At 44.7% G+C, this 16,243-nt stretch overlaps 1 protein-coding gene across 3 annotated transcripts in view; it reads left to right on the top strand.

Moving 5' to 3' along the window:
* LOC146862301 (UPF0462 protein C4orf33 homolog) overlaps nucleotides 1–16,243 on the top strand; it is a 139,775-nt gene that overhangs the window by 76,923 nt on the left and 46,609 nt on the right. For all 3 annotated transcript variants that reach the window (XM_085641489.1, XM_085641488.1, XM_085641490.1), the window contains exons 2-3: nucleotides 1,070–1,250; nucleotides 9,802–9,862. In XM_085641489.1, coding sequence (XP_085497615.1) covers nucleotides 1,070–1,250; nucleotides 9,802–9,862 — 242 coding nt within the window. The remainder of the gene's footprint in view (nucleotides 1–1,069; nucleotides 1,251–9,801; nucleotides 9,863–16,243) is intronic.

Here is a 16,243-nt window from a genome sequence, read left to right as displayed (position 1 = left end):
TTGGCAAACTTTTTGCCAAATTTCATACTGAGTCCTACATTTCCTCCTCCCTCCCACAAGCAAGCTCAGAATAAGTGTACACTTATCGAAAAATTGTCAACAAATTAAAGTATTCCAGGTGGTTCTGAGATCCACTTGATCCACAACTATTACTTAGGATTATAAGCAGAAAGCTCAAGGGTTGTACGAATATATCACTCTTTCAATAAAATAGAATGTATTGCATCCAAAATGATGAGAGTTTCTAGTGTCTTGTCAGACAACACAGGCTGGAAGGCTCACTGAAAATCCTACAATCATAGTTCTAATCAAATCTGAAAACAAACAAGTGTACATGTCAATATATGTTATCTTGTTCAGGAATGCGCTATTGTGGAACACCAACATTCGATCCTCGTAACTCATGAATTTACTCACTGTAGTTCTTAATACTCATGCCAAGGTTATCTGGCTGAACTGATCTGAAATCACCATCTACTTTTCCAAGAAAATATTAACTGAGGATCTCAAAACATTATAACAGAAATGTACTAAAAAGGAAATTTGATTGGCTGTACTGTTTATTCATGTTGATATACCATTCTTGTGCTGATTTATCTTTAGTAATAGTCTTGTAAGGGAAGCTATTACACTTGCTGTCTTAGTTCTATTTTGTGAGTAGTGTTACTGTTATTTTTGTGCATTCATTTTAAGTATAATTTAGCATAACATTTTGAATTGATATGAGATAGAAATTCTTAGATATAACTGCTCAGGAAGTAGAGTTGGAGTATTTTGTAGTATATAAATTAACACAAATGTGTGATAATTGACTTCCATATGTGGATTGAAATTACTGATGTGGCCCATCAAGCAGCAATGATGACTTGTCAAGAAATATTAAATTATGATTTTTTTTTTTTAATATGTTGATTAATTTCCAAAAAGTAACATATGTTGTTTTGCTGTGTCATGCTATATTGCTTACTTAATCAAGAGAAACGTTGTCTAATTTGTGTAAATGATACCCAGTTACTCTTCTACACTTAATAATACAAGTACTCATTTCTTTACCCCGTAATATATTTAGATGGAGTTTAATATCAAGTATACATGGGATGGTTTACCAGTAAGTCATGAACCAGTGACTCTCACCTTAAAGTCAATGAAAGAAGGATTGCTGATGGAAGTGAAAGCCCCATTCTTTGGCGATCCTCCAGCACCTCCAGGGGAGCCAGGGCAGGCTTTTCCTGGGCTTTGGGACTATGAAGGTCAGTGCTAATTTCATGATAAACTAACTCTAGAGATGTCTGCCTTCCTGCAATTTTTATAGAGACCCTTAGCATTAGCGGTCTGTACTGTTCCCTAGATTTGGACACGTGTCTCACCAGTACTATTTAACCTTAATGTATGGTAATTCCTCTAACCTCAGATCAAAGTGTAACTACTCATTGCCTCATGTTTGGTTGTATTGACCATCCACTCCTGTTACTACTTGTTTTTTTGCTTTCTACAACTTGATACAAATCATTTCAATAAACAAAATCATCAAATAGGGTAGAAACAAACTGACTGTTTAGACAGTTGAGGACATTAAGTTTTGGATTTAATTTACACTGGCAATGGAAGAGGGTTTAGGCATCTCTAAAAAATGCAAGAAAATTTAATTAAAGCTTCTAATTACGCTAGTGTCTTTCCTGTAGAGAAAAAGTGAACTTATTTGTACAAACATATCGAATCACTAAAGGTCTCTACCTGTTGATATATCGGTGCCAGTGTGAAATAGCATTCGATGACCATTTGGAAAGGATGGCACAGGGCAAAAGAGCGCAAATATGAAGATTATTGTCAGTCTCCCATTATGGGCTTTAGGACTATGCTCGCCTTGTTTTTGGCCTATTTTTACTATACCAACAGTCAGTAATAGCAATAGAAAATGTTGAATTTTGGGTCCAGTATCAGCCTGAGGCAGCCAGCAACACTGAAGGACTGTCCAGGGCTTATGAAGTCCGAGCCCGTGCCTCAGGCATCTGGCATGCCTCAATATCTCCTCATCTGTGATGTGCTGAAGTGTCATGCGGTATCCAGGGCTACCCGTTAGCCAGATTGTGACCCAACACTTTCCCAACTTATCACTGGGATGGGAAAGGATGGGTTGAAAAATCAAGAGATTTGTTGGACGCTGGCTTTCTATATAGTGCACCAAACCGAAGTACACTGTGTACATTCCAGGGAGTGTCCAATTGGTTTACAGAAACCAAGGTAGATAATACTAATGCTCTATTTTTGGTAGACTCGGCGAGCAGTTAGGCTTATCAGAGGGTAGCGCTAAGAATTTGTTGTACTCATGGAGGCAATAAAGGAGACACACACTCAAAGAAAAAATCTGAGACCGATGTAGAAAAATAACAATTATTTTTATATATATTTTCAAACCAAGAAGTTTGTTCAACAGTAAGTATTGTTTTTCTTATAAATCATCAATGTTCGGAAAATAGTTACTAGTTGTGCGTAATTACGCACAATGGATTCCTGTGGGAGGAAAAAGCAGAAACGCATAGAAAACCAGGCAGGCAGTTCTAGCGGTTCACCTTCTCTGTTCGGAGGATTAGCAAGCCATGGTCCAATGTTCTACTAGCAGTTCATTGGGAGAGTCCCGGATTCAGCCGGGAGCAGGGTTCTAGTGGCGTCACTATGAAAGGAGGAGCACCAAGGAACAGGCTTCAAAAGGGGTCTTGTAGGCAAGTCAGAGAGCTCCCAAACAGGGGTTCAGGTATCCGCAGCACTGGGACACAGCCAGATCATCGTTACCCAGGCCGGGCGGGCTGGGTGCAGAGCGGGTACGTCGGCCAGGCTCAGTGCGCAAAGGCGGCCTTCACAGTCAGGAGCCGACAGCTGGCCTGGACGATTTTAGGACTGCTGGGCCATTCCAAGAGTGGGTCTCAGGGGTGGTGATGTCCCTCGATGGATGCTTGCTTTCTGGTCAGTTGGAGTTCTGACTGGACTCTTTGTGGTGTGTGTTGATGCAGGGCGCCCGGTACCACAGGGATAGGTACTGCACGGGCTCCGTCGGTCCTGTGCCTCCACACTTGAGGTGTGGGACAGAAGTGACCTTCCAGAGCATGAGCACCTCTTCCTGGTTGGTTGCTGCATCATTCAGGCCGGTGAGCTGTCGGTGGACTCTGCGGTTTTCGGTGCCTGTGGACTCCAGGGGCGTAGCCCGTCTACTCTAAGGGAGTTCTTGATATTTGGCAAAGGCTGGTGGTCCTCCGGGGTTCTTAGAGACCACACAGCAGCAGGACAAGACAGTTCACCTCGATAGTCGAGTCTTGAAGCGGCAGGCAGGGGTTCACACCAAAACTCTGCACCAGGGTGTCCGTTCTCGGGTTCAGCAGCTCTTCTTTGTTGTCCTTTTCTTCTTTAGGTTCGTCAAATCTGAAGTTCTGAGTCGAGGTGTGTCATCTTCATACTCAATTTAGGGGCATTAAGGGGAGTACCAGGTAGTAGCCAATGGGCTTTTTACCTTAGGTTGACTACTCCCTCTATGTGGCCACTTCCTGTGGGAAGTGGGCATAACCCTGACCCTTATAGGCTAAGTCTCTCCAACACAGGATGGAGGATTTGGAAAAGTGGGGTCCACATCAGCTGCCCCACCTTAGGGGTGGTGCTGGCTAGGTGTGGGCCCACCTCCTAATCTAACTCATTTTCCCACCTGTCTCTAGCTGAAAAGTGGGGTCAGAACATAGGGGTTGCCATGTTCCACTATCTGGAGAGGCTTGGGTCACATTTCAAAGGCGGCATGGCCTTTGAAGCTTCCGCCCTGGAAGGCAGATCACCTCCGCCCAGAGCAGGCTTTTTTTCGTAGCCTCTGAGAGCGAAGGCTGTCACCCCAGGATGCCAGAAACATGTCTAGGGATAGCTAGCTGAGAACCATACTAGTAGTTGGTAGATTTTTGGGGGTATCTCTAAGGTGCCCTTTGTGTGCATTTATTAATAAATCCTGATGCCTGACATCAGTGCGGGTTTACTAAAACGAGATGTTTGATACCAAACATCTTGGGATACAGTGAAGCCATCATGGAGCTGGGGACTTCGGAACGATGATTGTCCAGTCCATGTACTCGGTATGGCTGCCCTGTTCACTTCCCTGTTCACTTACAATGTCTAAGGGGAATAGGCCATGTTAGACCGCATGCGTTTAGAATGCATGCCATTACAATGCAGTCATTACAACGACCGCATTGTTACATCGTGGACAATTACAACGCAAGTCATTACAACAACTTGCTGTAGGGGGGGCACTGGATGTTGAAATAGTATAATTTACTATTCCAACTCCAGTCTTCGCAACAGGAGGGAAGGTGTTGGATTTAAAATCCAACACCTTCGGCCCCCTACAGCAAGTAGTTGTAACTGCTTGCGTTATAATGGCATCGGATGTAACAACGCGGTTGTTGTAATGACCACGTTATAACGGCATGCATTGTGTAAACATCATTGTACACTATGTTTTCCCTTCTCAGGCATATATGACCACACATGGGATATAGTGCACCCTGCCTTTGGGCTGTAATGCCTACTGTAGGGGTGTCTTATCAGTCTGCAGTGTCGCCAGTCATGGCACACAAGACTGTGTACCATATCGACCTTTTGGTTTTCTGCACCAAGACACGCAGCCTGCAATGGCAATTTGCATGATCTTGACGAGGGGTCCTCAGGGTGACACAATTCGTTCTGAAAAAGAAACAATTGATGGACGGAATACTGGAATACTGGGCAATGCAAGTATTCACCCCCAGTCACAAGGATCTGGGTTAAATCCATCATTCTTTTGCTCACCACACCACCCCAGTTTAGACCCAGCCATATGCAAATCAGTCTTGACCCTGTTCCTTGTGGGAACAGTCCAGCCTGAACTGCCAAGCCGGGTCCTCCCTGGACTGGAAACAAGCATCCTGGGGCCGGTTTCTGGGCATCACCCTTCATCAGACAGGCTAGCCTGAATCCAGTGGTGTAGTGAGCTCGGGATCCACGTCTGGGCATACCCTTCCCACTTAGGGTGTCATATGCAAAAGAAACAACTGATGGACGGAATACTGGACTATGCAAATATTCACACCCAGTCACAAGGATCTGGGTTAAATCCATCATTCTTTTGCTCACCACACCACCCCAGTTTGGACCCAGCCATATGCAAATCAGTCTTGACCCTGTTCCTTGTGGGAACAGTCCAGCCCGAACTGCCAAGCCAGGTCCTCCCTGGACTGGAAACCAGCATCCTGCGACTGGTTTCTAGGCATCACCCTTCATCAACCAGGCTAGCAGTTCGGGCTGGACTGTTCCCATTGGGTGCAGGGTCAAGATTGATTTGCATATGGCTGGGTCCAAACTGGAATGGCATGGTGAGTAAAAAAACAATGGATGTAGGCCCAGATCTCTGTACTGGGGTGAATGTATGACATTGTTATGCATTCTGCCCATCAATTGTTCTTTTTTCATTTGTTACCCCGAGTGGGACGGGTATGCCCAGAAATGGGTCCCGTGCTCTCCATGCCAATGGAGTCAAGCTATCCTGGCTGATGAGGGCTGAAAGCCAGAAACCAGACCTAGGATGCTTGTTTCCAGTCCAGGGAGGACCTGGCCTGGCAGTTCGGGCTGGATTGTTCCCATTGGGCGCAGGGTCAACACTGATTTGCATATGGCTGGGTCCAAACTAGAATGGCATGGTGAGCAAAAAAATGATGGATTTAGGCCCAGATCTCTGTACAGGGGTGAGTGTATGACATTGTTCTGCATTGTATCCATCAATTGTTCTTTTTGCATTTGTCACTTCGAGAGGTACGGGTATGCCCATACGTGGGCCCCGTGCTCTCCATGCCACTGGAGTCAAGCTATCCTGGCTGATGAGGGCTGATAGCCCGAAACCGGTCCCAGGATGCTTGTTTCCAGTCCAGGGAGGACCTGGCCTGGCAGTTCTGGATGGACTGTTCCCATTGGGCGCAGGGTCAAGACTGATTTGCATATGGCAGGGTCCAAACTTTAATGGCATGGTGAGCAAAAAAACTATGGATTTAGGCCCAGATCTCTGTACTGGGTTGAATGTATGACATTGTTCTGCATTCTGTCCATCAATTGTTCTTTTTACTATTCATTCTGCGGCCCTAGTAGATCCTCTTCAGTCCCAAGGCCCTAGGTACCAGGGGTACTATTTACTAGAGACTTACAGGGGGGCTGAAGTTGTGCCAATTGTGGAACGGTTTTTAGGAAAAGAACACTGGTGTTGGAGCCTGGTTAGCATGAACCCAGCACAATTTCAGTCAAAGTTGCATCAGATACTAGGCAAAAAGTGGGGGTGTACTGCAACTAAAAATCCAGTTTTCTACACAAGCCTCCCCCAGCGAACAGGCCAGGAAGCTCAGCCACAATCTGGAAGAGCTTACCTAGTTTGTCAGAGTAGGACAAGTAAGGAAATAGGCTGGATTGTTGCAGGGCCTACTCTGCCTTACATCCTCCTGTCCAGGTCATTCCCTCTGTGGGGCTGACCCATCTCAACCATGCTGGGACCTAATATAAAATGTACCTTGTCTGCTTCTTTACCCGGGTTCTTTTCTTGAGGATGAGAGGCGTCTACCTCTGCTAACCCTTCCTTAGCCAGGGCAAACCCCAGCATACCTAAAGATGTTCCCCATAACTTGAGCAACACTACCATGACCAACAGTGTCCGGGGGCCTATCTTGCTATTTGTCATGGGGCCAGGCCACCATGTCAGTGCAGCCATAAAGGCTAACAGAGGCTGCTGACAGCTGTTAGTGCCCAGACCCACACCTTTAGCTCTTCACTGACAGGTGAAGGTGCCAACCTACAGGTTTCTTTAGGCTCAGGTTGCCTCTCTGCTGTTTTAGAGTGGAGGTCACTACATCCTGAAGCAAGCACCTTTCCTCCACTCACTCTGCTATTAGCCAAAGAACAATCATCTAATGCTTAACAGTTGCCTGACTAGTCAGACTTTTTGTGGGTCAGGTTGGACTTCACCAGAACCAACTTTGGAGTTCTCTCCTACTAATGTAGAATCTCCTTGGCTCACTGGAACTATGGCTGAAAGTTGCCCACCTTTCCTACGCTTTCTCTTTTTCCTATTCCTCTGGTGCCGGCCTGCCCTAGCTGCAGGTTCACAACCCTCAGCATCCTTGGGTGAGGACTGGTACTGGACCAGTGCCTCTCTTTGGCTCAGACCAACCTCTGAGTCCCAGTTATGTTTGTTGAAGAGGCTCTTGTATTATGCCGCAATGACAACTGAATGTATTTACAGCATAATGCTAGACCCCTTCAACAAATATAGCTCAGTAATTCCTAGACACCAGCCGAGATCGATCTTTTACACAATGCCTACCCACATATATCCCTCACCACCCTCTGTACAGAGCTGGGTGGCACAGTTCCACACAGCGACCCAATGCTTAGTTCCGATCCCTGCCCTCCCCCATCATGTCCCACCCCACCCGCTCCAGACACAGAATTCGACAGAGGCTATTAACATTTCTTAACAGAAAGCTATAGAGAAAGCAGCAACTTCATAGCCAAGGCAGAGGGCCAAGACCTTTTATCACTAGACCAACTCATACACTCAAGACCTCAGTCATCCACACAGGCTAGCACTCTTACGGAACCCCCACCGCTCTGTCCAGTCTCAAGCACACCTGCCCAAAATGTAGGGGACTGAAAGATCTCAGTCAACGCTGGCAAGAAACACAGAAAACATATTATTGAACTGAAATATCACTCATAAATTTTTTTTTTGTAAATATTTTTATTGAAATTTTGAACATACAACAGTACACATTGGCATCAAGTTCCATAGAATAACGATCCAGTGAGAGTGCAACAAAACATTCATGACATTTTTGAAAAGCAGTGAGCTCCTTTTGGTTTCGCAAGACAGTTTTCATCACATTTTGCAGACCAGTTATATATCGTCTAATCGTGGTCACTTAAGTCTGAGTCTGAGGCATCGCTCGGGGGTTCACATATATTTCCTCTATAGGCATTCCATCCACCCCACACCCGGGTCCATTTTTTGGGGCAGCCTCTATGAAGATAGACAGTTTTTTCGACCACCATTGTGGAGTCCATATCCCGGGACCACTGGGCGAGGGTTGGAGTTTGTCTAGAGCCCCATCCTTGGGCTATATTGCGTTTCGCCAACATAAGTCCCAGTGTTACTCAGAGTTGTGTGACCTATCACTCATAAATTATTGATGCCTAATGCACGTCACTTGGATTAAGCTGATGCTTCACCCCTCTAACAGCACCCTGTTGAGAGCATATAGCTTCCTCTCATTTTTGCCATGATACACATTCTGAGGAAATCAATCCATTGCTCTTGTGCTTGGGTTCTGTAATCTGCTCAACGGGGGCCATTAGAAGGAAGCAAAATGCCAGTATTAAGCATTACGTGAGTTACATTGCCTCTGTCGCTTCAAACCGTTTCAGTCACCACTGACTCCCCTCATCTACACTACACTAATAGGCTCTTGACTAGGGCCAGGCAAAATATTCCAGCAAAATCTTGAATCTGCAAACTCTTCTATTATTTTTTCACCTGTGGAGAAAAATCAGTGTTTGTTCCGCATCCAGATTAAATACAAAAAATAAGCCCAAAGCTCAACACAGTTATTTTTAGGAGCACTAATTAAAAACAAGCATTGGCAAAGCCAATAGGTCTATCCAATGCTTTCTGTTCATGGTGTATACCATAAAGAAAATGGGGGGGGGGAGCTTGAATAATGCTGCTGCATCATTTTGTTGGCACTCACTTGAATTATGGCGCATTCTTGTACCACAGGCGGCATTTTTGATGAATCTGTAAATTTAAATAAAAATAATAATAATCTGAATATGAAGTAGAGGGAAAAAATTAGGACCGTAGGTGTGGGGGGCAATGGAGGAACAGGTTAAGGTAGCAGGTGGCAAGGAAGGGAAAAGAATCACAGGAGGAAGAGAGCAGCAAAGAGGTTGGAGGAGATGCACATAGTAGAGAGAATAACATGGCGAGTGCAGTGTGGAGCGTCGGGGAAGAGAAGCACAGGGCCGAGAGAGCAACAGAACACAGGAGAGAAAAGCACACAAGGGAGACAGCTAGAAACTAGATGCACACCAGTGGCGTAACATTAGCCCTGAGCTCCAGGAGGGCCCTCGTCTGGCACTGTGCATGGGTGGTGGGCCCCTGAGAGCGGTGGGCCCATGAGAGCTCCTGGGTTCGGAACTTGGGGGTGCACTTCCATGTACTTTACAGGGGGGCCCCTTTAGGTTTCCTTACGCCCCTGACGCACACTTGTAGAGTGCTTAACTGAAAAGAAAAAGCAAGTTCCCTAGATATGAGTAGTAGAAAGACAAAAGTAAAGAGGTTCTATTCCAGGGATGGGACAAATGCAAGCTGGACAAGGCAAGCCATCAAATATGAAGAAACCCAATGAGAGTAACAATAGAGTGAAACAATGGTGAACAATGATCAGGCTTTGGGCCACTGTTAATTCTTGGTAAGCTGACAATAGGTATTTTGGAACCAGTCTACGCTCTCTGGTAGACTTGACCTAAAAAAAAATCACCCACCCCTGCTCTTCATGCAAATGAACAGCAGTTCCATTAAGTGGTGCAATAATTATTAGTTGACATCCAGAGAACGTCTATATCTGTGCACTAAGAGTAATGGTGGAGTAACCTTACCCAACTTTAAGAGCAACAACATGACATATGAATAGATTGAAAGTCTGTTTGCCCGGATTTGGTCTACACACAAAACAATTATTGATGCTTTATTTTTAGTGGTGGAAGCATTTTTCCTCTGTGATAAAAGCAAGCAGTATCTGGAAGTTGAAATTTGCCCGTAAGTGCTTTTCCATCTTTTGAATAGCATGTTTTTAACTTATCCAAATGCAATTATGTTAAAAGTTGATTTTTAGATATAATGTTGTAAAGACTTTGGCACATGGGCACAATGTATGCTGAATGAACACGGATGCGTGTATTTTTTTTTAGAAAATGAAGTAATTGCAATTTCAAAAGAAAACTCTTTTTTTTTGTTTTACTTTAACATTGACCACCAAGGCACCATTAATGTGGCTTAAAATGTAATTTACAAATGTTTTTGTCTAACTTTTCTACAATTATTCTCCCACAAGTGTGGAAATGATGGGTGCTTTTGAGTTTTGATCCAAAACTGATGGGAAACGTTGCACATGAAATGGGACAATTAGCAGCTAAGATTTCGGCTTTCTTTTCCTGGCACCAGTCACCTTCTTTTAATTGCTGAACACACATTTACAAGTATGGCTATTAATTTAATTATATATGGGTCATATGTTGTACCTTATTAGACCTCTTATGTGTATGAGGATGGATCTATTCTAAACTGTCACTCACTAGGGCAATACTCACCTTATTTGGTAATATTTTTTCATTCTGAATAACCAATACATCTTTTTGTTTGCTCATGTGCAATGTGTTATAAACTAGTTCTTGTCTCTTCCCTACTGCTCAGCTGGAATGTGTGATGACCTCATAGAATGTTTGGGTGCCTGTGTGTGTGGGGAGCGTCAGTTGGTGATCAGAGGCTGAGCAGCAGGGAGGCTGCTCCTGGTGGGGCTACGCTTCATCTTCTTATATCCTTTTTACCTGGTGGGGCTACACTTCATCTTCTTACATCCTTTCTACTCATCTATCCTGGAACTAAGCTACAATAAAGATATCCTGATTTATACACCCGGCCTGTGTATCATCTCTGTACAACACAATGCATTGCAGTGAAAGGATTATGGGTGACCTGCAGCTCTTTATTTTTTAGAGGGGGGGGGGGGGGGGGGGTATACAAACACCTGAATCAGGAACGGAAATGCAGCTGGGAATAGAGCCCGGTCCTCCAATAAGCATATTTCTTTAGAGAGATCACTTTAAGACATCTATTTGTTTTAAAGCGCACTATCCCCGGAGCAGTCCATAGTAAATATGGTTTCGTGGAGAAAATGCAGTACTAGCCTCTTCTCACTATGTGTCCTATGGTGATAATATCAGCAGTGGTTGGAGAGAAATAAACCTTTCTTCTCCAGGGCTGCTTTTAAAAGTAGCAAAGTGATTGATAGTGCTTATGCTGCTCAACTAGGGAACACTTTTCTTTGTATACCCTTAATATAAAACAACAGTCCCCTATGCATACCCAAAGATTTGCCCTCAAGTAAGCCATGCTCATATTATCAGTGTGGCTTGAGTTGGTGTGAGTAGTTGGTATATTTATAGAGAAGCCTGTGAAGGCTGAGGCAAAAATACAGGTTTTAATTTTTAGTGAAAGTCAAAAATGAGCTGTAGGACAAAAGGTCTTGCGGTTTTCAATAGAAAGTTGGGAATGTAACAGTGGCAATCACCAATGCATACTCTTGTTATCATGCATCTTGCAAAGTGATTGTCGAGAGTGTTTGCTCAAATAAATCAAAGATAAGGTTTTATATTCAATCCACTTGATATTAAGACATCAAGATCTCCATCTGGAATCTCAGTTTCATGGTGTTGATGGGAGAGTAGCAAAATGTACCACATTTTAGTTGGTCATCACTTTAGCTGTCCCAATAGCCCTAACCAGTACCACATTGAAAGCCCAATATCAAATAATTAAAAACAAGAGAATTCCTGTACATTTTGCTGTTGTGTGACACCATGAATGCTGGCTGAGTGCTAGGATTTCAAATGAGCATCATCAGTCATTGTCCATCAGACTCCCTATCGAGTAGCAGACCCAGATACAATACAGGGCTCCAGCTCTCTTGAACAACTGCTCCTTGTAGTCCCACATTTACACTACGCTTATTCCCTTACCATGCTAGTATCAAGTTGTACAGTGCTCAACTTTTCTGATGATATAGTCCTCGCCATCAAATAGTAAACATGTCCTTTTGACAAAGGTACTTCTTTGGGAGCCACGGTATGAGTAGTTGACCTGCACCTGCAAGATAACAGCACATTATAGAGAACGAAGTAATGCAGCAAACAAGAAGGAATTGTATTTCCAATATGTGCCTCCCACTCATCATAATGCTTTTCTACTTTCGGTTGGCTCATACTTGCACGTGGAGGCTTCTATATGATCACATTGCTACTTGCCCGTACCAACGTAATTGGCACTTCTATTTGGACTCTGCAGCTTGTGACCAGTCGCTAACTCTCCTGCTCAACATGCAATCCCTCCTGAGGCTTGTGCTCAACCACAACACCCCACCTAGGTTTTTGCTCACCCAGGGCACCACATAAGAGTAAAACATGTTCTGCTTCTTCCAGACTTATCCTTGGAACCCTGTAAGAAAGTGGGTAATTACTTGGGAAGGATGTGTGTCTTTCTCAAGTAAGAAGCCCGCATCCTTCCATCTGCTAGGAACTTATTGCCCCATTGTAGCACTTGACTCTTTCAAGCTAGCGTAGCACTTGACTCTTTCAATCTAGCGAGATAGAGCAGTCAAAGGACTCCTTAGGGGAGGTGGTGTGGGGTAGCAAGCCAGTGAGCAGGCACGCAACATAAATACCCAATTAATCTTTGTCCAATCAGTGGGGTTTTTTTTTAGGTATCTTTTTATTGCTCATTTTCAAAGGCAACATCAAAAGAATATCAACAATGAATAATACAACAATCAGTGTTCGCTTATCTGCCAAGCCATTCAGCTGTGCCAGGTTGGGATCCCCCATCCACTCCCTTTAAGGGCATATCACAGTCATCATCGTTTTCCTGTGTGTGGATGTTGAAAAGTGGGTTATTGTTGCAAAAAAGCATCTGCCACTGGCAATAAGGCCACTAGCACAGTCTAGGGCTCAGAATAGGTCTTTAAATTATTCCCATGCTCAACCGTTGGTAGCTTGGCTGCGAGCAGGCAGGCTTAACTTCAATTACAAGTATATAAAGCATTTAAAAACACCAATTCAGTAAATAATTGGGAAACAACTCCTAATGAAAATCCAACAACAATTTATGAAAATACGAAATACTTTTATCTTTAAAATGACACCAAAACGAAAAACATCCAATGTAGGGAATAGGAGATAGGCGATGGAGCCCTGCTTGGCTACCCCTCACGGTACGGCTCCGTCAAAGTTTTTACCTTCTGACTGGTCCCTTGAAGCTCTCAGCCAGTCCGGATTCGTTGAGGGTTCGCCGGCTTGCCTTGCGGCAAGCTTACTGTCAAACGTACGGAAGCCAGACTTCCAAAGCTTTCCAGCAAACGGGAATCCAGGCCGGCTCACGGTTGAAGGTGGGCGCCTTGACTCTTGCAGTTGGTTCTGGTAACCTTTTCTACGTTCGGACTTAGAACCTATTACTGAGTTTTTTCTCTAGGTGTCCCTTTATGCTCTTCAGCAGGCCGGATTCGGTGAGGGTTCGCAGGCTTAGGTTTTGACCAGCTCCCAGCCAAACTCTGGAAGTCGGACCTCCGGAGTTTTTCACTGGGAATAACCTGAATTACAGGCCAGCTCGCGCTTTAGAGTCGCCCGCTTGGCTGGCCAGGTCGAGTCGGTCCACTTATGGAGGTTTTTCCCAAGTTGCTCCAAATGTCTGGAACTCCTACCTGAAGTCTCTTTGAGCGTCCCAAAGTGTCCAAAACTTACTCCAAGGGTATGGAAGCTCCAAGGTAGTCCTTGAAAGTTTGGGACTTCAATTCCCACAATCCACTTGGACAACATCCCTACAAATCCTCTGGTAGTATTCCAGGCTGGGGATTCTTGGTGGTGATGGACCAGGTGAGCCCTGTTAACCTGTAGCTTGCAGGGAGTACACTCTTTAGTCCATTTGAAGCAGGTTTGATCCACAGGGCTGTAGTTCCAGATTGTGCAGTAGGCACAGTCAGTCAGTCAGAGTTGTGGACCTGGTTGGTGCAAATCAAACTTCTCAGCATGGACCCGTCTTCTTCCTTTAGTTTAATGCAGCAGATCTGAGAGGCACTGCCCCTCTCAGATACTTATTCAGTATTCTCTGGGGTCACATAGGAGGGCGCTCCTATCCAGTGAGGAGCAGGGCAACACCCCAGAGCATGGCCATTCTCTTCAAAGTTTGGCATATTGGTCTCCCAGAAAGCACTATTTCTCCAAAATTCAATATGGCTGAAGTCTCAGCAGAGAGGCAAGAGCTGGCTAAACCAATGGCTGATTCCCTCCCCCTGGCATCTGCTCATTCCTTCCTTAAGCCCACATCTGCTTGGGTTCAGATGGTAGTGGCATAAATTAAGTTTGTTTCTTCTGCCTGTTCTTTCCTTTTTTTGAAGATCATGGTTTACGACCTGTCCCCCTTGCTCTGGCATTACTATGCAGCAGAACCTTCTCCTCCCAGAATGGCTCTTTCACCACAGGGGCTACTTATCACCTCATCAAAGCAGCCTGGCTATTCCACCTACCGCTGACCAATCAGGGCAGATCACTGAAATCTGGCTCACAGACTAGAAAGTCTTATAACTTCTTGTCTGTACATAATAGGATGAATTCAACAACAGCATATTGTTGGTTTTAACAATACCATTCTACTAAGTCCTTGAACGATATTTTACTGTGTTTCTTGGCGGAAGTTGTTAGTTAATAACTTCTTGCCATGGTATCCTACGGGGCTGGGGTTCTGCCATGGGGGAACACGAACTGTGCGATTTCTCCAATACCAGGGCTTAAAAACATATTTTATAAGGGCCCTGCCTATTTCTACAGGACCCCTCACCTCTGGAAAACCTAGGGGACAATTTTGGGGGTTCTGAATATGTAAACATAATGCCGATCCTCACTCAACAGTGCTTCTAGCACAACAGTTAATTTTGGGAAGCACTTTACTACAATGTGGGAAGTGAAATGTGCAATTTCACCAGCACCGAGGCATATAAAACCTATTTTATAAGGGTCCTCCATATAAGTACCTGACCCCCACCACAGGGACACCTAGGGGAGTCCCTGGGGGTACCTATTATGCAAAAATATTGTAGTTTATTAATTTTTAAGTGCCCCAAACACCAAAGTCGAGTTTGGGCGCAATGTACATTTGATAAACAGCCCTGCAACACAGGGCTGCTTTTAAACTGACCTCAGGCCTTAGCAGTGCAAGTGCAGAAAGGTCTGTTAGCCTCTAAACTGCTATGCCCTACTTTATACTAGGGACTTAAAGCTGGTTTTGATCCCCTTGCCCTATTATGTACTCGGGCCTTAAAGGAGAGATCATGCCAATCATAGGAGTACCCTAACCCATAGTGTACCTACTGTATTCTAAGTGTGTTTTTCCATTTAGCACTGGCCCTGGCTGGCAGAGCCAATGCAATCCTCCGAGTCAAAAAACCTGCATCCAGGGGTCTCAAATGGTGCAAAACGTGGGGGAACACTGCAAATAGGTCCTGATTTCCAACAATCACCTTTGCCCATAGCTTTGCGACCTGACAAACTATGTATGAAATGTTGCCCATCCTTCTCGTCCCTTCCCTCACTGAAAGAGTGCCACAGGTATCACGCAGCAGTTGTTTCTTGCAATTATCTTCCTCCTCTGCCCAGTGCCACATGTTTCAGCTTAGTGGTGAAGTAATAGAGCTCGAGATCAGGTAGTCCCATGCCTCCCTCCTGTAAATCCAATTTAAGTAACGATTGCACCACCCTGCTCCTCTTCCCTGCCCAAACCAGTAAAGTTAAAAGTTTATCCAGTGTCTTAAAGTTAAATGCCAGCTTATACAGTGAATTCTGAATTATGTATAGGCACCAAGGAAGAAACACCATCTTTGCCACAGCTATGCTCCCCGCCACCGATAACTGCAAAGTTTTCCAAAATGGAGTCGACTTTGTCAGCCCTCTCAGCAACAGTTCAGTATTATGGCGACTCTGCCCCTCCAAGGTGTGAGCCCCCATAATGCCCAAGTACCTGAAGTTTCATGTTTCCTACCACAGCCCCAGTTCATGTAGGTTATCGTCAGGGGTATTGAGTAGTGACCCTTGTGGGAACAGCAGCAATTTGCTTCTATTAATCCACAGCCCCACCACTGCTTCAAAATCTTCTAGTTGAGACAACAGTGGTGGCACAGTATCTGCAGGGCACTGTAAATAAAACAGCTCGTCAACGGTGTACAGCAATGTAAGATGCACTGTGTCCCCCACCGTGATTCCAAAGGCATCCATATTCCTGTGAAGCCTCGCCACCAGAGGCTTAAGTGCCAGCCAAATAGTAGCGTAGATAGCGGGAAACCTTATTTATTTTGACATTTATAGAGCGCACGGCTACCTC

This window comes from Triturus cristatus, chromosome 2_2 (genome assembly GCF_964204655.1).
Source record: "Triturus cristatus chromosome 2_2, aTriCri1.1, whole genome shotgun sequence".
Classification (NCBI taxonomy): domain Eukaryota; kingdom Metazoa; phylum Chordata; class Amphibia; order Caudata; family Salamandridae; genus Triturus; species Triturus cristatus.
The sequence above is the reverse complement of the archived record's forward strand: the minus strand, read 5'-3'. Positions and strand labels throughout refer to the sequence as shown.